Source organism: Quercus lobata, chromosome 8 (genome assembly GCF_001633185.2).
Source record: "Quercus lobata isolate SW786 chromosome 8, ValleyOak3.0 Primary Assembly, whole genome shotgun sequence".
Lineage (NCBI taxonomy): Eukaryota > Viridiplantae > Streptophyta > Magnoliopsida > Fagales > Fagaceae > Quercus > Quercus lobata.
This window is the reverse complement of record NC_044911.1, coordinates 17,849,647-17,871,348: the sequence shown is the minus strand read 5'-3', so window position 1 is coordinate 17,871,348 and position 21,702 is coordinate 17,849,647. Positions and strand designations below refer to the sequence as shown.

Genomic DNA, 21,702 nt, shown 5'->3' with positions numbered 1-21,702 from the left:
TGAACTAACATTTTCCCCGAATCCTCATTCTTAAAAATATTGTTCCTTTAACAGTGCCCAAAGCAAGCTAGGCATGTTGCTATTTTTACAGCCTTGGGGATTTTGAACAAGATTTCACATCATTGTGAGAGCTATCAATGCAATATTGTCTGATATAAAAATTTTCAGAGAGAAACTGAATCACTCTCATTCTTCCCTTTGCCTTTTTCTCTCTACTTCTTAATTCTCTTATTTTGTTTTAAAAAACAGAAACTAAATTATACCATGAAGCTTCTGCAGTTTTACTAGTTTACTGCCACAAATGGCAGTGAGTCAAATAACCAACAGTAACCAAAATCCTTTTTTTTTCCTTTTAATTTTCTTTCATTTTTACTTTCTCTATTAATCTGTTCCTGTTCAAAAGAAAAAATACATCCCAAACATATAGGAGTCAAAAAAAAATCATGCAATTTACATAATTGCAGACTATCTACTAAATACATAGCGAAAAATACATTTCATCTTTATGAAGATCAATTTTACTTTGCCTAGCCCTAAGGAAAATCGTGAGGGTTCCTTCTAAGTTGATAGAATTTGAACATTACTTTAATTTTTGGAGAACTAATATGCCAACAATATCTTGTACCCAGAAAAGGGAATGAACCAGACGCAAGGAAAGAATTCAAACTCCTGCTCTGTTACCAAATTAGTGAGTAGAGAAATACTAGATAAAATATGAAATGGAGGAGCCGAATTTCTGATACAATCCCCAGTCCCTATAGTCCACATATGTTGGAGAGTTTGTTACAAGGAATGGAGAATAATCTTTACAATCCAGCTGGTGTACAGACCTCATCAGTGACACCTCACAACTTGGGATATTCTAGACTCTTTTAGAAGAGTACCATACACTCTTCTAGAACAACACATTATTACTACTCATAGCACATTAGTTCTCTATCACTAATTGCCAATGTGCTCTAGCTCTATACAACATCCCTCATGCATACTTACCACATAAGAATGAACAGGAAACTGCTGGGGAGAGAGTTTTCAAAGGAGGAGATCATCCTGGTATTGAAGGAGATCGAGGGTAATAAAGCACCAGGCCTAGATGGTTTCATAATGGCTTTTTTTCAGAAGTGCTGGAAGGTGGTGGAAGGGGATGTTTTGGCTTTCTTTTCTGACTTCCACAGACACAGTGTTTTTAAAAGATCACTTAATGCCTCTTTCCCTGCCCTAATCCCAAAGAAGCACAATGCTGTGAATATGAAGGACTTCCAGCTAATTAGCCTATTAAGTAGTTTGTAGAAGCTGTTGGCCAAAGTTTTGGCTAATAGATTGCAGGAGGTCTTGGAAAATCTCATTTCTGAATCTCAAAATTCTTTTGTTGGTGAACGGCAGATTTTGGATTCAATTCTTAATTGCTAATGAGTGCTTAGATAGCAGATTGAAGAGAACTATAGTAAACTAGATATAGAAAAGGCTTATGATCATGTGAGTTGAGACACTTTCTATTTGTTGGAAAGGATGGGTTTCGGGGAGAGATGGAGGAGCTGGATGAAGTTTTGGGTATCCACTGCTCAATTTTCTGTTCTGGATAATGGTTCTCTTGCTGGATTTTTTGGTAGCTCTCGTGGTTTGAGACAGGGAGATCCTTTGTCACCTCTCTTATTTCTGTTGGTCATGGAAGTGTTGAGTAGACTATTGAAGAAAACTGAGGAGGGAGGTTTCATTCATGGCTTTCATGTGGGGGGTGAGTATTTCACATCTTTTGTATGCGGATGATATCATTCTATTTTGTGATGCTTCTAGAGAGCAGTTGGTATAAAACAGGCTGGTTTTAATCTGTTTTGAAGCTCTTACTTGCTTGAAAGGTAACATGGGAAAACATGAATTAGTACCTGTCAGGGAGGTAAGTAATTTGGCTGCACTAGCCAATATTCTCTGCTGCAACATTTGGCAGTTTTCCATGGGTGTAGCTTTTGGCAGAATATACTGGCAGGTTGGAATAGATTCTCTTTGCAAGTGGCTTTCATTGTTGAAGAGGGCAACCGTATACAGTTTTGGCATGACTGTTGAGCTGGGGACCTCTTTCTAAAATTACTATTCCCTGATCTCTTTGAGCGTTCAATGGAGAAGGATGTTTTTATTTTGATGTATTGTTCTCTCAACCAGATGGAGAGGCAAGGAGTTAGAACCTGAGGTTTTACAGCAGGAGCCTAGGGGGGGAGGGGGTGGATAAGATGAGATGGTATCTCAAGGGGAATGGCATTTTTGTAACCCGGCTTTTTTACAGGGAGATTCAGGGTGCTACTACTGTCCCTTTTCCTTGAAAAGGCATTTGGTCCATGAAGGTTCCCAAGAAGGTGTCGTTCTTTTTGTGGACAACAACATTGGGAAAGATTCTTACTTTCGATAACCTCACAAAGAGAGGTTTTTCATTGGTTAATTGGTGTTGTATGTGCCGAAGTAATGCGGAAACGGTGGATCACCTTTTAATCCATTGTGACACTATGCTTATGCTTTGTGAGGAGATGTTTTTCAGATGTTTGGAATTCAGTGGGTTATGCTGGGAAATGTTGCTTCTTCTGATAAGTAAATAATTTCATTGAGATATAAAAGAAGAAGTACAAATAAAAAACAAGGCACACAGGCAGTGCGCTAAAGAATCAGCAGAAAATATAAACTAACTAGCAGAGAAGTACAAAAATCAATTAAATCATGCAAAGAATCCAAAGTAGAAACACCCAAAGCATTTTCCTGCTCAAACAAAGTCGAAAAGAAAGAAAGCATCAAATTGTGAATTGATCTTTCAGTCCCTTCAAAGGTACACACGTTCCTTTCCCTCCAAATACCCCACATGAGGCACTAAGGGATCATACTCCAAATCACCGTACTTCTGTTCCTGTTGAACTTACCAGACCAGCTAGCTAGAAGCTCCACAACACCACACGCATGACCCAATGAACCCCAAATAGTGAACATGCCATATTCCACAACTCTTGAGCTATAGGGTAGTGTATGAGTAAGTGATCAATAGTCTCCCCATTCTGCTTACACATACAGCACCAATGTACCACAACCACTTGCCACCTCCTCAAATTATCAACAGTCAAAATTTTCCCGAACGACACAATCCAAAATGAAGAAGCTAACCTAGAGAAATTGGTTTGGTAAACATGACTCGGATATTTGGAACATGGTACTGGCTTGTTTGATGTTCCTTATCTGGAAGGAGCATAATAAATGTACTTTTGAAGACATGTAGAGCTCCTTGGATCAATTGAAAACTTTGCTTGCTCGTACTCTTTTTGATTGGTCACAAATTTGGGGTTTCACACATTGGTGTTTTCAAGTCGCTGGTGACAGCAGTAATGCCGGAATTGGAACAATGTGCCTCTGCCCTCAACGTCGACCCTCTTCATGTCGCCTCAGTGGTCAAACCTTCTGTCAGGATAGTGGGAGATCACTCCGACGAAGCGGCGAGTGCGACGGAGGCTTCCAAGTTTGGTTTCATAGGTGAGGCGATGACCAATCGGGGCACAGAGGACGAGAACCGGATTCCGATGGCTGGTGATTCGAGTGTAGGGCTGACGGCAAGGCCAATGGGGATTGGGACTATTGTTTCTTCTCCTCATCGACATCAGGGTGCCAATCAAAACCAATTTTCTCCTTTGTTGGGCCTGGGTAGCGAGAAGGGCTTTTGTTTTGGGGAGAGAGATAATCCCACGAAGGTATCAGGTGAGAAAGGAGAAAAATGGAGCAATCCCCATGCTGAGTTAGTGTCGTCAAGCTACTTGGATGGGGAAGAGCTGTTACAGGATGGGTTTGAGCATTTTCTACTTCAGTGGAAGCACAGTGAAGCTAATCATAGTGGTTTTTTTCACGGGGAGGAAGAAAGTGGCTTATTGGAGTGTTCTCCTTTATCTAAGTGGGATCCCAATGAACAGAAGGAGTTGGAGGTGATCCAGGAAGTTGATGAGGGAGAGGTTCAGGGGTCAAAGATGAAAAATTCAAAATGGGTATGTTGCCTGATGAAAAGTTTCTACAGAATTGTGGGTTTTCCTATTGTTAAACACGAAGATCAATGTCTGGCTTTGTTTCGTCTCCTTGAACAAAACTGCATTGATGTTGTAAACGTTGGAACTTCTAAAGGAATTGTAAACTCAAGGCAAAAAGGGCTTACGGAACTCAAGGTTTGATTTCTTCAATTAATTATGATGGGCTGTCATCTAAGGGGAGGAACAAAGATTCTTCAGAAGGTACGCGCGGGGGGGGGGGGGGGGGGGGAGGGGGGGAGGGATTACTAGTTTTAAATGAGTTTACAACTTGTATCTTGGAATGTTAGGGGACTAAACAATCCTCAGAAACGAGAGGTACGTAAAAATCTTCTCAAGGAGTGGAAGTGTGATATTGTTTGCTATAAAGAAACTAAGCTGTCTTCTTTAAACTCTTCTGTTGTTCGAAGCCTTTGGGGTAGTCCGTTCCTAGATTGGGTTGCTCTGGATGCAGTCAACACTGCAGGGGGAGTGTTACTGGTTTGGGACAAGAGAGTTTATAAAAAAGTTGACTATGCTATTGGTTAGTTTTCTGTTAACGTTTTATTGAAGGGGGTTGTGGATGATTTTGTATGGGCATGTTTAGGAGTGTATGGTCCCAATGATGATAGTCAGCAAGGTGCTCTGTGGGAGGAGCTTACAAGGATGCACTCTAGGTGGAATACAGCATGGTGTGTGATTGGGGATTTCAATATCATTTGATATTCAAGTGAGAGATTTGGTTGTGAGGTTTTTAGTCTGGCTATGTTTGCTTTTTCAGATTTCATTAAGGCTAACTACCTTGTGGACTTACCTCTTGAAGGGGCTTCATTTACTTGGTTTAGAGATTCGGGGATAGATTGTATGTCAAGAATTGATAGAACCTTGGCATCAGTGGATTGGGTAGATTATTTTGGAAATGTGTCTCAAAGGTTACTCCCTCGTGTAGTTTCTGATCACTGCCCTCTTTTGGTGGTGGCTGGTAGTGTTAATAAAGGTCGAAGTGCCTTGAAATTTGAAAATATGTGGCTGAAAGAAGAGGGTTTTATAGAGAGAGTTAGGCAATGGTGGAACGGATATTGCTTTTCGGGTTCTCCAAGCTTTATTTTGGCTCGTAAATTAAAAGCTCTTAAAGAAGACTTGAAAAAGTGGAATAAGGAGGAATTTGGGGATTTGGCCTTTAGGAAGAAATGTCTTTTATCTGAATTGTTGGGTTTGGATGCTAGGGAGGACTTATTGGGTCTTTCGCAGGAGGAACAAACTCGTTGTATTCAAATTAAAGGTGAGATTGCATATTTAGCCTCTTTGGAGGAGATTTCTTGGAGGCAAAAGTCCCAGATATTGTTTGTGAAGGAAGGGGACAATAATACTCATTTTTTTCATCGGATAGCAAACTCCTATAGAAGAACTAATCATATTCGAGGTATAGAGGTGGATGGTGTCCTCTGTGAGGATGAGGAAGAGGTGTGGTCTAAGGTGGTTCATTTTTATCAGGGTTTGTACACTGAGTCAAATACTTGGCATCCTTCTATGGACGGATTGGAGTCTGCTAGTATTGAGGAGGATAAGCGGCTTGTTCCTGAGAGGGATTTCACTAAGGAGGAAGTGGTGAAGGTTCTTCAAGAAATGGAGGGTGATAAAGCTTCAGGTCCTTATGGTTTCACTATGGCCTTTTTTCAAAAATGCTAGAGTGTAGTGGAAAAAGATGTTATGGCCTTCTTTGAGCATTTCCATAGGAGCTCAAAGTTTGAATGGTCTCTGAATGCTTCTTTTCTATCTTTGATTCCCAAGAAAAATAATGCATTGAATATCAAAGATTTTCAGCCTATCAACTTAGTGGGCAGTGCGTATAAGCTTTTGTCTAAGGTTTTGGCTAACAAATTGAGGTTGGTGCTGGATAAACTCATTTCGGAGTCACAAAATTCTTTTGTTGGTGGTAGACAGATTTTGGATTCAGTGCTTATTGCTAATGAATGTTTAGACAAAAGACTAAAGTGTCATACTCTGGAGGGTGGTGTGTAAGTTAGACATTGAAAAAGCATATGATCATGTGAATTGGGATACTTTGTTCTATTTGTTGGAGAGGATGGGCTTTGGGGTCAGATGGAGGAGATGGCTAAAGACTTGTGTCACTACCGTTCACTTCTCAATTTTGGTAATGGATCTCTTGTTGGTTTCTTTCGTAGCTCTAGAGGTTTAAAACAAGGTAATCCATTATCTCCCCTTCTCTTTCTTTTGATCATGGATGTTTTAAGTCGGATCTTGAAGAAAACTAAGGAAGGTGGTCTCATTCAGGATTTTCATGTGGGTCCTATTAATTCTACTGGTATCCGTATTTCTCATCTATTATTTGCTGATGACACCATCCCTTTTTGTGATGCCTCTAGAGAGCAGATGCTTTCCATTAGGCTAGTTTTGACTTGTTTTCAAGTTTTTACTAGTTTGAAGGTGAATGTGGGGGGGGTGGGCAATTTGCCTATGATTTATTCGGGTATGCCATTGGGAACTTTGTATAAAACAGCCTCTATTTGGAATCTGATTCTTGAGAGGATGGAAAAGAAGCTTTCGGGTTGGAAGCGGCTTTATTTGTCAAAGGGTGGTAGACTCACTTTGTTGAAAAGTACCCTGTCAAGCCTTCCGACCTATTATCTTTCCCTTTTTACTATTCCTAAAGCTGTGGCAACTAGATTGGGACGTATTCAGAGGAATTTTTTGTGGGGTTGGTGTCCTTTAATCGGGCCCTATTAGGGAAATGGCTTTGGAGGTATGGCCATGAAATCACTCATCTGTGGCGGAGGGTCATAGCCATGAAATATGGGGAGGGAAAAGGGGGTTGGTGCACTAGAGTTTGTAGAAGGGCTCATGGTTGTGGTTTATGGCAGAGTATTAGTGAAGGGTGGGAAATCTTTTCTAAGCATTTGTTGTTTGTGGTGGGGGATGGTTCTCGTATTCTTTTTTGGCATGATAAGTGGACTGGGGAGGATTCTCTTAAGACTCTTTATCCTCAGTTATTTGTGTTCAACCAATAAGGAAGCTTATATTTCTGAAGTGTTAAGCCCTCCAATTGGTGATAATGGTAGAGTGTGGAATTTAAGATTTTATAGGGAACTCAATGATTGGGAGTTAGCAACTTCCTACTCCCTACTTTACTTCATCCAAACCCGGATTCCTAGGGTGTGACAGTCTTTGTTGGGGTCTTAATGGAAGTGGGAAGTTTGATATTCGCTTTTTTTATCATAAGATTCGAAATGCAGCTCCTCCTACTTTCCCTTGGAAAGGCATTTGGAAAGTTAAGGTTCCTAAAAGGGTAGCATTCTTTATGTGGACAGCAACTCGTGGTCAGATTTTAACTTTGGAAAACCCTATGCTTCATGGTCACCCTTTGGTGAATCGTTGTTGTATGTGCTGTTGTAATGAGGAATCTATAGATCACTTGTTACTTTCTTGTCCGATAGCTCATTCTTTGTGGACGTATATGCTTCGGTTGTTTGGGATCAACTGGGTCATGCTAGGCTCAGTTGTGGACTTATTATTTGTTGGTATCATTGGCTTGGGAAGCATAGTTCTGATATTTGGAATTTGATTCCAGGCTGTTTAATGTGGACTATTTGGATTGAACAAAATCAGCGTTCTTTTGAGGATAATGGAAAAACTATGGTTCAGTTACTAGATTTATGCCAACGGACCCTCTTTGATTGATCTCGGTGTTGGGGTCTCTCAGATTGTTCTACTCTTATAGATTTTCTTGTGTCTATTAGAATAGCTTAGTGGCTGCTTGTGTCTTTTTGTTTCTTATTACTCTTTGTTCACTAATGTGAACTCTTTGTATTTTTCTTGCTATTCATTTTTCAATAATATTTTCTTCTTACTTATCAAAAAAAAAGTTTCTCTTAGATTTTCCTTTAAAGCTTCTGTACTTTTTTGACATTCTATGCTCATCATCGCAAATATAAAGTATATTTTATTTTTAATAAAATTGCATTACTTATCAAAAAAATATATTAATAAATAAACTGGCCACCAAAACATATATTTGATTTTCAATAAAATTGCATTACATACTTCATCCAGCACTATATTCTATTTCACTAACTACAATATGCATGAATGGGGCAATCTAGCAATATGTTTGATCTCATATATTAATTAACAAAATTAGGTCATTTAGCATGTAGTACCTTCGGAGGCGGTTTAACAATCTTTTTTGTTGCAATGAGAAACTTTCCTTCTGGTTCTATCCGATGAAATGTTACTGAAAAGAAAAAACAAAAACAAAAACAAAAAAGCACCAATTCTAGTTATATTTGACTTAGAGTATAACTCATTTGCCACATGCATAGGAAGTAAACAAATAAACCCCACACTGCTTAGCACAATGATAAACAAATAACTATACCTCTCACAAACATTGCAGGCAACCTGCCCAGCTTAGAGATAGAAAAATATCCAGGAAAATAAATGGAGGTAAAAATATAAGTTTTGCCATGAATTGTGTTAGATTCCAATTTGGTGCTTGAACTATCAATTGGTTCAGCTGGACCTTGAAATTTCGAAAAACCTCGAAGTTACCATTACACTACCTTATTGTTAATATTCAAATGACAATTGCTAATGTGGTAAAAGCTTTTTCTACACATCCTTATAATGCTTATATGGCACATCAAGCAACATGCTGGCCTTAGTGTCGTACACAATCAGAACATATGGAGATAAATTAAGGTTTATGGAAAAGGAACTTTGATGCTGAAATCATAGAGAAAATAATTTATGTAATTTTGAAGGATTAAAAGCAATAGAAAAGTCAAGATGTTTAAATAGGCATACAAGTTACTACTTGATGGTGATTATTAAGTAGCCTACACCAAAGTTAATAAGAAAGTGAAAAAAGAATCAATCAACCAATTGTTCCAAAAGGAAAAGAAAATAGGCCCTCACTCAATGCATACTTATCATAATTCAGAAATGAAAATGAAAAACAAAAAAAGACTGGCCAAATTATCTCCAGTTTAATTCCTTTACCTTTGTCACCAGCTTGCCACTGCATTAAGGTCATGTATTCTTTAAGCCCTTCTAGAACATACATCTTGCTGTTACAATTGACCCAAAAACGAAGGTTAAATTCCCATTCCTTTCTCTGTGTATCCTGGAATACAATGGGGAATCCATGTGCCTCTGTAACCTTTGGAAAATAAGCCTGTTTCATTGTGAGTGTCAATAAACACAAAAATAAATAAATAAATAAATAATCCAAAGACAAATATGTAAATATAGTCAAGCCCTTTTCTGATGAGATCTTAAAGCCCCCAACTGATCATTGACCTAGCAGCTTCATTTCAAAGCAACACTAAGGGATTCTCCCACCCACCACTGTGAGAAGGGTTTTGATTTACAAAAAAGAAACTTTATCTTCTCAGTATTTGCAATTATCATCACCATCATAATAATAATAATAATAATAATAATATACATGATTGCAGCAGCAAAGAAAGTGTAAAAAATGATGCAATAATAGTTCTCAATGCATTATATCATGCATAACTTTTAGAATGAATCCCAAGGAAATTCACAAAGTCCTTAAGCTTTGTTGGAGAGCACCTTTTATAAGGCAGTTGGAGCCATGCACATTATAAATTTTAGCACATAGCCAGACTAACGAGAGTTATTATTAACTTTAAATCTTAAATTGGGAAGGATATGGACTTACCTCTGCACTTTTCTTTGGTATCACCAGGCGAGCCATTTTGGGATCAGCATCACTAGGAGTCAAAAATTTCTCAAATAAAGGAATGACAGCAGAGTTTAAGCTTAGATATGGTCAAGGACTGACACATAATAACTATGCCCATCTTATTGACATCTGAAAGTAGTGCCACTTCTACAACTATGAATTACAATATATCTGATAATTTCTTCCACTGAACATCTAAGAAACCAAGATGAAAAATTATAGGATACGGTCTGAAGATTTCCTGAACCTCATCATCACTTTCTTCAGACAAGTTTTGAGAATATGAACATGTTTTTCCAGAGGAATCCCCTTCAGATGTTTCACTGTCTATTAGAGTTTCACAAGATGTATCTCCTTCATTTGATGAATCTGTGCTGAACTGTTCTGTAAAGTGAGCTGGAGAATCTTGTTTTTGAGGTGGAGAGATACATACAAGTGGTTTAACATTTTTCTCCTGAGGTAATTCATGACACACTGGAGAACCAAGTGATGCAGTTGGATCTTCCCCACAGTCAATTCCTGAAACAGATGTAGCCAGGCTATGCTAAACACAGTAATCACTCGTCCCATTCCACACGATCAATCATTTTACTTACAACAGCAGACAAGCCATCACTTTGTTTAGTTAAGAAGAAAATAAAGGAGGAAGATTTATAAATTATCCATTGTCTAGTTCAGTGAGGAAAGTTTTAATTTTTTTTAATTCAGACCCATCACATCTGGTTCAATTTGAAGTACCGAAAATAATAAAAAGTAGATTCTAACTGGTATCTTGCCTTTTTTTTCCCCAATAAAATTTTCCTCTTTTTTCCTTGCATAAAGAGGAAAACAAATTTTCTATTTTTTCCTACACGATATTTTAATTCAAGAACTATAGGAGCAACATTATTTAATATATCTCATAAAACAAAAGTTTAATGATGCCTGACATTGAACATGTGAATCTTATATCCCATAGTTAGGGAAGATGGATAATCACCAGTCATGACTTTGTCAGAGGGATCCCCCAATTTCTGCTTCTGCAAAATCTCGGGAGTAGCATTAAAGGATGGGTCTTGATTTGGGGCCTGAGATGGGTCTTGATTTGGGGCCTGAAAAAGAATAAGGTTGATGTAAAATTGTAGATCACTAACATTTGAGATTGAGGAAAAGAGTAAGCAAACTGCTGGACAGAATACATCCAAGAATAACCTACTAGAACTTCAAAGGTAGTGGTTATAGCAATGGTGGAATCATAGATAACAGTCTATGGAAATCATAATTACAAACTGTTAAATTACCAATTCTCCTAAAAGCTCCTGCTCTAATACCATGTCAAATTACCAATTATCCCAAAAGCTTAAGCTATTAGGAGATAAAAAATTTAAACATTTAACCACATATTTCTAACACCAACATTTTCCATTCATACTTAAATGAACACCAGTCATTTAGGTTTTCTGTGCATCCTTGCTGCTCCACTCCCCTTGCTGAAAGTACTCATTAACAGGGCTTTAGAGAGTCTGTTATATTATGCACTTTTACTTTTATCTAGAACCAAAAGGAAAAACAATATATAATTGAAGGAGGAAGGAATAAAAGAGAAGCTCCTGGGGAAAAAGAGACAAAGTATGAGGTATAGCGTCTAAATGTAATGGATTTCAGGTGAATCCAAAGAACTTACCTCAGCAAAGAAAATGCATTAAGATATAGTATCTGAATTACCAACCCAATCTAAACAAAATGTACAGAAGACTGAGCAAGGACTTTTCCAAACTGAAACATTGAGCACTTAATAGATGCTTCCAATAGAGGGCTACAACCAAGCTTGAAAGTATGTGAACCAGACATGGTTAACAATTCACAAAAACTTGATGTTTAAGTAGCCCATAGTGAATTTGTTTTTAGAATTCATGTAGCATGTAAAAATCTCTTACTTTTATATCCAGGATGTGAAAGAACAGATAATTAATTTGACTGATATTTTAATTTTGTGAAGATGTCTGCAATGCTAAAACAACTCTCAGTGTATCATTGGTATCCTTTGTCAGCGTACACACAATGTTATGCCTACTGAATACAAACTGATGCATAGCATATGGAACCAGAACTTTTAACAAACACTTGATCATCTGAAGTGGAACACTATAAGGAAGCCTAAACATCCATAGTTCGATTATGTGAACTTTTATCAAACACTTTATCATCCATAGTTGATATAGTTGCAGTTTTGTGCATTGAACTTGAGTATTTTCTTATATTAAGTCTTTTAATTTTTATGTCATAAGTCATGTGACATAAGACCTATGAAGCACGGGTGCGTTTCGGGACTCGGGTGCGGGTGCGGGTGCAGGTGCGGGACTTGGCAATTTTTGAAAAAGTAGGGTGCAGGTGCGACGGGACTCGGCGATTAAAAAATTATTAAAAATATTTTTATTTATATTTTCTATATATTTTTACTATTAAAATATTCTTAAAAAACACATTAATATACCTTGATTCACAAAACAAAGAAAGAAGAAGGCAAGAAACACATCTGAGGTCAGAATTTCGGCTGCTCCGGCGAGTTTCAAGGCCGTTTCTGGCCTGTTTTGGCCGTATCGATCGCCCGCCGATACGACCCAATATGGCTGATACGGCCCGATTCCGGCCGAATCAGCCCGGTTCGGCGCGAATCAAGCCGCGTCGGCGCGAATCGAGCCGAGTCGGCGCGAATCCGAGAAAAAAAAAAAAAAAAAACTTAGACACGGCACCGACGCACGGTCAACCGCATCGGACTCGGGTGCGCACCCTCCTAGCCGCGTCCGTGCTTTCTAGCATAAGACACATTCTTGTGGTGGGTTTAGGATTAGGAGAAGATGTTGATCTATTATTTTGAATTGTTGAAGAAGATGGGGATTTTGACATTTGTTTGTTTTATAATGAATTGAGAGGATCCTTCTCCGTCATTTTCCCTTGGGAAGGTATTTGGAAAGTTAAGGCTCCTCAGTGAGTTTCTTTTTTTATTTGAACCGCAGTTTGGGATAAGATTCTTACAGGTGATAATTTGAGGCGTAGAGGTTTTGATTTTGTTAACTGGTATGTTATGTGTCGTTGTTATGGGGAGATAGTGGATCATCTACTACTTCATTGAGAGAAGGCCCATCAGTTGTGGAGCTTTGCTTTTAAATCTTTTGGGGTTTCGTGGTTTTTACCAAGAATGGTGTCAGATATTCTCTTCGATTGGTGGAATTGATTGGGGAAGCACTTGTCAAGTATTTGGAATTTAGTTCCATTGTGCTTAATGTGATGTATATGGAAGGAGCGTAATCAGCAGACTTTGAGGACATGTATGGATCGGGTGACCAGCTGCTTGCTTTTTTTAGTGGTTCTTGGTTTGACCGGTCTCGAGCTTAGGGACTAGCATCTAGTTATTCTTCTCCCCTTGTTCCTTAGTTCACTCTCTGTTTGTAATTAATTTCTTCTTTGTTCTTTTTTCTTTTCATTACACTTTTTTGGACTGCATTGTGCTCTTTGCATAAGGTAGCTTGTTATATATACATATTTCTTACTTATCAAAAACAAAATTGTTAAAGAAAGGGTCATGGGTTGTGATAGGACTAAAAAGGTAATTTGATGAGTTATTTGATGACTATTTGGTAGAAGAATAAAGTATGAAGGTTTTAGGATTTTGAAAGGAAAAAAAGGGGCTTGCTTTAGGGTTCTAAGGAAAAAGAAAAAGAAAGAATTTTATTGTGTTTAAACGGTACCAAAAGAAAGAGAAGAAGAGAATGAGAGATAACATCGCATGAAGGCCAACATACCACAATTCTCAAAACATTCGATATTTTCATTAATCAACTTCATCTCATCTTTGAGTACTAAGCACAAATATATATATATATATATATATATATATATAAAAGCACTCTTTTCATGTACTAGTGTAACACCCCAGACTTAAAAAAAAAAAAAAAAAAAAAAAAAAAAAGAGATGATGTGTGTGTTTGGGTTGGACTTTTTTGCGTTTGCGTTGCGTTTCTGTTTTTTTTTTTTTTTTTTTTTCACGCGTTTTTTTGGAGTATTGCGGTTACTGTTCAATGAACAGTAACCGCAATTGTTGACTTTCTGCAGTGAACAGTGCACATATGCACTGTTCACAGACCCACAAATTACACTTTTTATCAACTTTTTCATTAAAAATGGGTCCCACGGTACTATTCACACATTTAAAAATTATTTTGCTACAGTGTTTTCAGTTTTCAGTTTTCAGTTTCAGCAAAATAAGTTCTATCCAAACACACCCGATGTGGTCAGATTTTTAGAGACCCATGTGACCCCCACCTACCCCTCATTTCCCCACCACACATTCACAAATATCTCCCTCCCTCTTTGACCGGCCATCTCTCCCTTTCACCTTATTCTCTTTTCTTTTTCATTTTCACACAAATACAAGCACTTCTCTCTTACACTCCCTCACTTTCCCACCCGCACCCCACTCCTCACCACCTCCACCATCCTTTCCAGCAAAGTTTACCAGAAAATCCCATAGGAATAAGCCAAGGCTCACACATCCATATTATTTGAATCTTTTCCAGCAAAGTTTACCGGAAAATCCCATAGGAATAAGCCAAGGCTCACACATCCATATTATTTGAAGTAAAAATTCCTAATCTTTTTGGTGAGTTTTACACTTTTTCTTGAGGTTCTTTTTATCTAAGCTTTGATAATGATATTCATGTGATTTATGAGCTTTGGAAGTGATATTCATGTGTTTATATGTATGGGTTTTGTATTGGTGGAATTAGTTGATGAGTGGGCTTATGGTTTTTACAATGGTTGCTATCTAAGGCTTTTTATGGTGGAAATTAAGGGTTTTGAGTTATATCATGTGATAGTAAATCTAATTTTTCCATTGCTATTGGGTTTATTTGGAGCTAGTTAAAGATTTAAATTGTGTCTTTTGGAGGATATTATGAATTTGGTGTCATGGGTATCTTAATGATGTTATATAAATCTTGTGGAAACTACTTATAAAGTGTTGAGGTTTTGATGTTAGAGATAATGCCTTGAATGATTTAAGTCTATAAATTGGAGTTTATGCCTTGTAAATTAAACTGTTAAGAAACTTTGAAAGTGGAATACATTATTTGTGAGGTTAAATACTAGGTTTGCCTAATTAATTGCTTATTTGGCAATTCCTAATTTGTAGCTAGATATAATTTCAAGTTTTATGCTTATTGTGATAGGTTTGCTTGATATTGTTTAGGTTCTAACTAATCTCCTATGGAGCTTGGAAAATTAGGCTTTTTGCAGGTTGCAAGGTAAGTAGCTTGTTAATGGGATTTTTAGAAAATAACCATATTGCATAAATGTTGTTTTTGGGTTACACACATTTTGAAAAATAATTCTTGAAACTATGTTTCCTAAAAAGAGTTGTGTTGTGACCCTACTATATATGATTATATATAAAAAGCGCATCATGTTTAATATTTGCACATGGAGAAATGCATAAATATTTGGCATAGAAAAAGAAAAGTATCTTTGAATTCATTTGATAGTGGATTTCATGGATTTATGGTATTATTTGGAAATACTAAAGATGTTTTGTCTTAAATTGTATTATTTGGGAAATTGATGCAATATTTTTGACAAGAAATGGTTTTGAGGACTTTGAGAATATTGTGGATATTTGGTTATTGAAATATCTTATGAAACTACTTGGAAGTAAATTATATATTTTGAATACATTTAACTTGTGAGCTTTTGATGTAGGTTTGCCATTGTGCTATGATGTTGGTGATTATCCCATCTTTGTGACGTGTGATTAACCCCGTCTTTGTGACGACATCTTTGTGACGTGTGATTACCCCATCTTCATGACGACAAGCCAGGTTGGAGGCTCCCACTTTGCATGACATGGGTAAATCCTTGAGTGTGTGGATGAGACTGCTGCCCATTGAGCCAAAAGACCACATGCAAAAGGGGTACTGTGTGACACGTCATTCCTTGCTGCCCATGGGGAGAAAAGGTAAATCCTTGAGTGTGTGGGTAAGGCTAGGTAGGGCCAAAAGACCACATGCAAAAGAGGTACTACATGGCGCGCTATCCCCTGCTGCTCATGGAGGGATAGGTAAATCCTTAAGGGTGTGGGTGAGGCTAGGTCAGGCCAATAGACCACATGCCAAAAGAGGTACATATCGTGCTAGTGTCTTTGGGTTTTGACCTGTCTATGGCGATATGATGTCTTGGTACATTTTCATCTTTGTGGCACCTTGGGTGAGGTTCTTGGTTTTGAAATAATATTAGATATTTTTGGCTCACAACAAATAATATGTAGTTTCATAGTTATTTTGGGAAGCTTGATACTAAATTATTTCTATCATTCTTGACATGTTAATGAAATTTATTTTACATAATTTAAATAGAGATTCCCAAATTATAGCATGTTTTGTAAAATGATTATTATCATGAAACTTACATTTTCCTAATTATGCTACTTACTAGGTTTTAGCTCATCCATCCTTATAACAATTTTGCAGATTAATTAGCTATACCTTGGATATGGAGCTTACTTCATTGGTGATGATTATGCTATGTTAAATTTGAAGACTTTTGCTTTAAATGGTTGGTGACTTAATCTTGCTTTGTTCAACGAGGCCTTAATTAATTTTATTAGAGGTTGGTCGCTTGAGGTTTGTTAGCCTTAGGCATGGTAGGCCTAGAATCGATGTTAAGGTTCCTTATTCTAGATAAGATTGTGAGTTTGTTTAATTCAATTGGAGTTTTGTAATATATTCATGTATTATGTAGAGGCACATGATTTTTTGTTATTGTCCGTAAAATGTGTTATAGAACTCTAACTTGTAATGTGGAGATTTTAATATGGTTATATATTCTTATCCTATGGAAAAGAAAAGAAAAATCTCCTAATTCAAAGAAAACTAAACCCACAATATTCAGGATCTCCTTGAAAATTCCAAACTCAACTAAACTACCAAAATACCCATAATATGCAGAAATTTCTGAAATTACAGATTTTCCACTAAATATAAAATTAACCATAACTTATTAAACAAAAAGCAAAATAAAAAATTGTTTTTAACACTAAGACACATATAACTAGAATTTTAAAAGCCACGTGACTTTTACTTCATTTGGAATTCACATGTGAGCCCCATAAAATAAGTCTTGAATTGGTAAATTTACACAGTAACAAATTAATCTTCTATGATTGCATCATTCTCCCCAATTGGGAAAAGAGTTGCCCTTAAGTTTTAGGTTATGTTTGATAATTGTTTTCGTTTTCTATTTTCAAAAACTTGTTTTTGGGAATATAAAGAAAAAACAATTTTCTTGTATTTTTGAAATCAAAAATATGTTTAGCTAGTTGAAATTAAAAAGATAGTTTTTTGAAGAAAAAAATAGAAAATACTAAAATATGTTGTTATTAGGATTTGAACTCTAATACTAACTCATTAAATGAGACAATTTATTAAATTAAATGCATGTTTTCATTGACTTTTCATAATTAGAAACTGAAAACAGCATTTTGCATGTTTTCAGTTTCCTTCACAAATTGAGTTTTGAGAATAGTTTTTGTTTTCTGTCCATTTTAAGTTGCCAAATAAGTTTTTTAGTCTCAAAAATTGAAAATTTTTTTTGGAGACAGAAAATAAGGGGAAAAAGCAATTACCAAACATACCCTCAAAGTTTTCAAGTATAAGAACCTTTGAACTTGAAACTTTTTTGTTTTTATAAGTAATATTATTTATTCAAAAGAAGATTACTTCATGTTCATGATGATGAACAAAGTATCTTAAAAAATTATAAATAATCATACATGAAAATGAAGTGAGTCTTTGAACTTAAAAATGGAACTACAAGGAGTAAAACCCCATGCACAAGACAAATCAAACAAGGTACAAATCAACAAGGACTTCAATTGATCAAAGGGTTGCTCAATATAACAACTTTTTTTCCTTCCACACTATCCACATCAAACATAATGGAGTAAGATTCCAAATATTCGAATAGTGCTTCGACGCTTCCCAAACCAATTTCTCCATCCAAATAATAGATCTGATACTACCAATGGCATCATCCACTAAGCCCCAAATAGCTTAAACACTTCACTTCACAAAACATAAGCAATATCACAATGGAGCAATAAATGATCCACCGTTTTCCCATTACACTAACACATACAAAACCAACCAACTAAGAAGAAACCCCCCTTTAGAAGATTGTCATTAATAAGAATCTTACCCCAAGCTGCCGTCGACAAAAAGAACACCCTCTTGGGGGCTTGACACCAAATAATCTTCCAAGGGAACGAATTAACATTGATACCACAAGTAGCCCTGTAATAAGAGAACATCAAACTTACCACTCCCATTCACCCCCACCCCCCTAGGTACCTAAAAGTAAATAAGTTATAGAAAGGAATTCACTGACCCCAACTCCAATCATGAAACTCAATGAAAACACATTCCAAAGTAAGATGGAAAGTGTGATCTTTATCAAAGTCTTCTACCCTTGGATAGGTCTAATCTCTTCCAACCATATAATTTCCTTTCCATCTTTTCTAAAATAGGCTTCCTCACTGAGATTGACTAAAAGTGTGACCCCAAAGGCATTCCTAAATAATTCATCAGCAAGCTTCCTAATCTAAAACATAATATATCCACCAATGAAGCAAAGGTATCCACCTCACCTATTGGGACCACTTGACTTTTACCCAAGTTAACTTTCAAACTTGTAATAGCTTCAAAGCAAATCAACACCATCCTAATATACAAAACTTGCTCCCTATTTTCATCAAAAAATAGAATGGTATAATCAGCAAATAATAGATGTGAGATACTTAACCCCTTAGTTGTATTAGCCCCCTCTCAAAATCTGCAAATGAAACTTCCCTCCTCAGTATTCTTTAACATCCTACTCAACACCTCCATGACCAGGATAAATATAAATGGTTATAGAGGATCCCTTTGCCTTAAACTAAGCAATGTGTCCCAACTCACATGTTCATAGGCTTTTTTGTCAAGAAAGGGAAGCCTGTGGCATTCTTTAGTGATAAGCTAAGCTGTTCCAGGTTGGGACTTTCAAACTATGACATGGTGCTTTATGCAGTGGTGTGTGCTATCTAACATTGGAGAGAGTATTTATATCAGCGGGATTTCATTTTATATTTAGATCTTGAAGCTCTAAAATATATGAATGGGCAGAAACATTTGAATCATAGTCATGGGAAATGGGAAGCTCATAGGCAGAAAACTTATTTGCAATAGTTTTCTTTTAATTTACATTAAAGCATAAATCAGGCACATAGAACAAGGTGACTGCTGCTTTTTAAGTATAAGGTCTCTTTTGTTATCAACTAAGCAGGTTCAGGTCATTGGGTTTAACAGCTTTAAATATTTTCATTCTAATCCTTACTCTGGACAGATTTACAAGGAGGTTTCCAATCGCAAGTGTAGGCTTAAAGACTTCCATTTGCATTCCGGTTTTTTCTCTTGAAGGGAACAAGATTGTCTGTTTACAATTTTCTCTTAATGAGAAGATCCCTTTTCAACTGCAATATAAAAAACCCTTTGCTAGGGACAAGACATATTCATTGGTTGTGGCAAATTATTTCTAGCCTAAGCTAACAAAGGATGTACATTGACTTCTAATCATTGTCACATTTTCCAAATGTCAAAAGGGGGGGTGCCAGTTTGCACTCACCATTGCCAACTCCAACCAATTTATGGACTAATGTTAGCATGGATATTGTTCTTGCTTTGCCTCAAAACACAAAGGGGTGTTGTGGATAAATTTCCTAAATCGGCACATTTTATACCATTTCAAAACACTATTAATGCTTCTCACATTGTCAAATTATACTTCAAAGAGATTGTTTGTTTGCATGGTGTACCAAAATCAAAAAAGTTTATAAGCACTATATGGAAGTTTATTGGGATCTGAATTGAATTTTATTACTGCCTACCATCCACAATCTGATGGGCAGACCAAAGTTACCAACAGAAGTCTTGGAAATTTGATATGATGCTCTGTGGGTAGAAATCCTAAGCAATGGGATCAGGTTCTCTCTCATGAAGAATTTTCTTAAAACCAATCAAGGAATGGGTCAACAAAGATGAGTCCATTTGAGTTTGTCTATGGGAAAAGTGAAAATCCTAACAGCATTTCAGATCTAGTTCCTTTGCCATTGAAGGCTTGTGTGAGAGCTGTAAAGCTCAAGAAATGGTGAAACACATAAAGCACATTTATACAAACATGTAGAAGACAGCAACCAGAGGTACAAGGAACAAGTGGACAAGGGCCAGAGAAACATTGTTTTTGAAGCTGGTGACTGGTGACTATGTGGCCTTTTTTAACTCAAGAGTATCAAACATGTGAATTCAATAAGCTGTGCGTGACTAAATTTTGTCCTTATGAAGTGTTGAGGATTAATGACAACTCCCACATGTTGAAGCTTCCTAGTCACATTAATACTATTCATGTTTTCAATGTAACCCACTTAACTCCATACCATTGAGAATCTACAAGCGAGGGTGTTGCTAACTCTAGGGTGAGTTCTCCTTCACCTGGAGGGACTGATGCAAAGCATATGGAAGAGGACTTTCTACAAACACTTGGTCATCCAAAGATGAACAATAAAAGAAAGTCTAGACGTCCAGAAGTTTGATTATGATCAATCTAGGTTGATTTTTTGTTACTATTTTGTGTCTTGAACTTAAGTATTTTCTTATGTTAAGTCTATTAATTTTAAATAATAACTAATAAGTCATATGACCACTAATAGGCAAGGTTTTTTAGATGATCCACACAAAAAAGGAAACTCTATGAGGAGCCTTAGCCCTTCAAATTGCTTTCCAAGGAAAAGACATAGAAGATGAACCTCTTAAGATCTCATAAAAAGATCTCACAATGGAATGCACATTACTCAGTTTCCATCTCAACTGATCTTCCCCCTCCCTAATGGGAACATGAAATTCTAGCAAAAGGAGGAATGAAGCCACTGCATCAATATCCTAATCATTAAAATTTCTCATGAATCACACACTCCAACTCTTCCTCCCACCCTCCTCCAGTATCTCCTACAAAGATTCCACAGAAGCATCCTTATCCAAGGCAGTTTCAAAATCAGCCTCTCACCCACAAATGCATTTTGAGGTGCGGAGATAAGTTTATCTAGGACCCTTTTCAACCACCCTCAAACAATGCTGAAAAAAAAAACCAAGGTGAACGCATCAGTGCCAGGAGATTTGTCACCCTAAAAATTTCTTCACTACCTGTGTAATCTCCTCCTCAAACGTCCTCTCAAGCGTATTGCATTCATCTTCCCCAATATTGGAAAAATTAAGCCCATCAACCTTTGGCCTCCATCCTTCTGTTTCTTGGCATAAAGACTCATAAAACTGAACCACCTAATTCCTCACCTCCTCATCCTCTTCATAAACTAATCCATCTACCTCCATCACCCCCATTGATTATATCTTCTATGTGAATTAGCCATTTTGTGAACATATTTAGCGTTCTTATCTCCCTCTTTCAACCAGGTAGCTCTTGATTTGTGTCTCCAAGTTATCTCTCCAAAGGAAATAAGACAATCCAATTCAGCTTTTACCTCCTCTCTTTTTTGTCTCTCCTCCAAGACAATCCAATTCATACCACATACGAGTACATCACCCAAATCCAGGTATCCATGCTTCCTAGCTGGCTCTCTAATTTCAATTCTTACTCTCTTTTTCTCTAATTCATATTCAGAATAGCATCACTAAAACATCAAGATATATATTAATATCATCAAGCAATAACTCTCATTTGGTGTTCCATCAAGGTTATGATACTACTATAAGAATAAAGTTACACTTAAGAGGCATTTACTTCAATAAATACCCTCTCTTTTCTATTTCTTTTTCTTTTTCTTTTTCCTTTTGTATTTATTTTGGATGAGGTACACTCTCTCTCTCTCTCTCTCTCTTTTCT

General features: G+C 36.8%; 1 protein-coding gene and 1 long non-coding RNA gene across 7 annotated transcripts in view; one reads left to right on the top strand and one right to left on the bottom strand.

Moving 5' to 3' along the window:
* LOC115955114 (B3 domain-containing protein Os07g0563300-like) overlaps positions 1–21,702 on the bottom strand; it is a 39,877-nt gene that overhangs the window by 7,200 nt on the left and 10,975 nt on the right. For 3 of the 5 annotated variants that reach the window (XR_004084030.1, XM_031073166.1, XM_031073163.1), the window contains 5 exons: positions 10,727–10,838; positions 9,975–10,266; positions 9,724–9,823; positions 9,039–9,213; positions 8,198–8,271 (listed from right to left, as the gene is read on the bottom strand). Coding sequence is in view for 4 of the 5 variants with exons in the window: in XM_031073166.1 (XP_030929026.1) it covers positions 8,198–8,271; positions 9,039–9,213; positions 9,724–9,823; positions 9,975–10,266; positions 10,727–10,838 (753 nt within the window). In the remaining variant the exon portion in view is untranslated. The remainder of the gene's footprint in view (positions 1–8,197; positions 8,272–9,038; positions 9,214–9,723; positions 9,824–9,974; positions 10,267–10,726; positions 10,839–21,702) is intronic. The other 2 variants (XM_031073165.1, XM_031073164.1) reach the window with 2 other exon arrangements.
* Positions 14,164–16,576, top strand: LOC115955120. Of its 2 annotated transcripts, XR_004084034.1 has the most exons (4): positions 14,164–14,386; positions 14,975–15,029; positions 15,481–15,984; positions 16,248–16,576. It is a non-coding gene; the product is annotated as an uncharacterized LOC115955120 (long non-coding RNA). The 2 variants fall into 2 exon arrangements; XR_004084035.1 differs by lacking the exon at positions 14,975–15,029.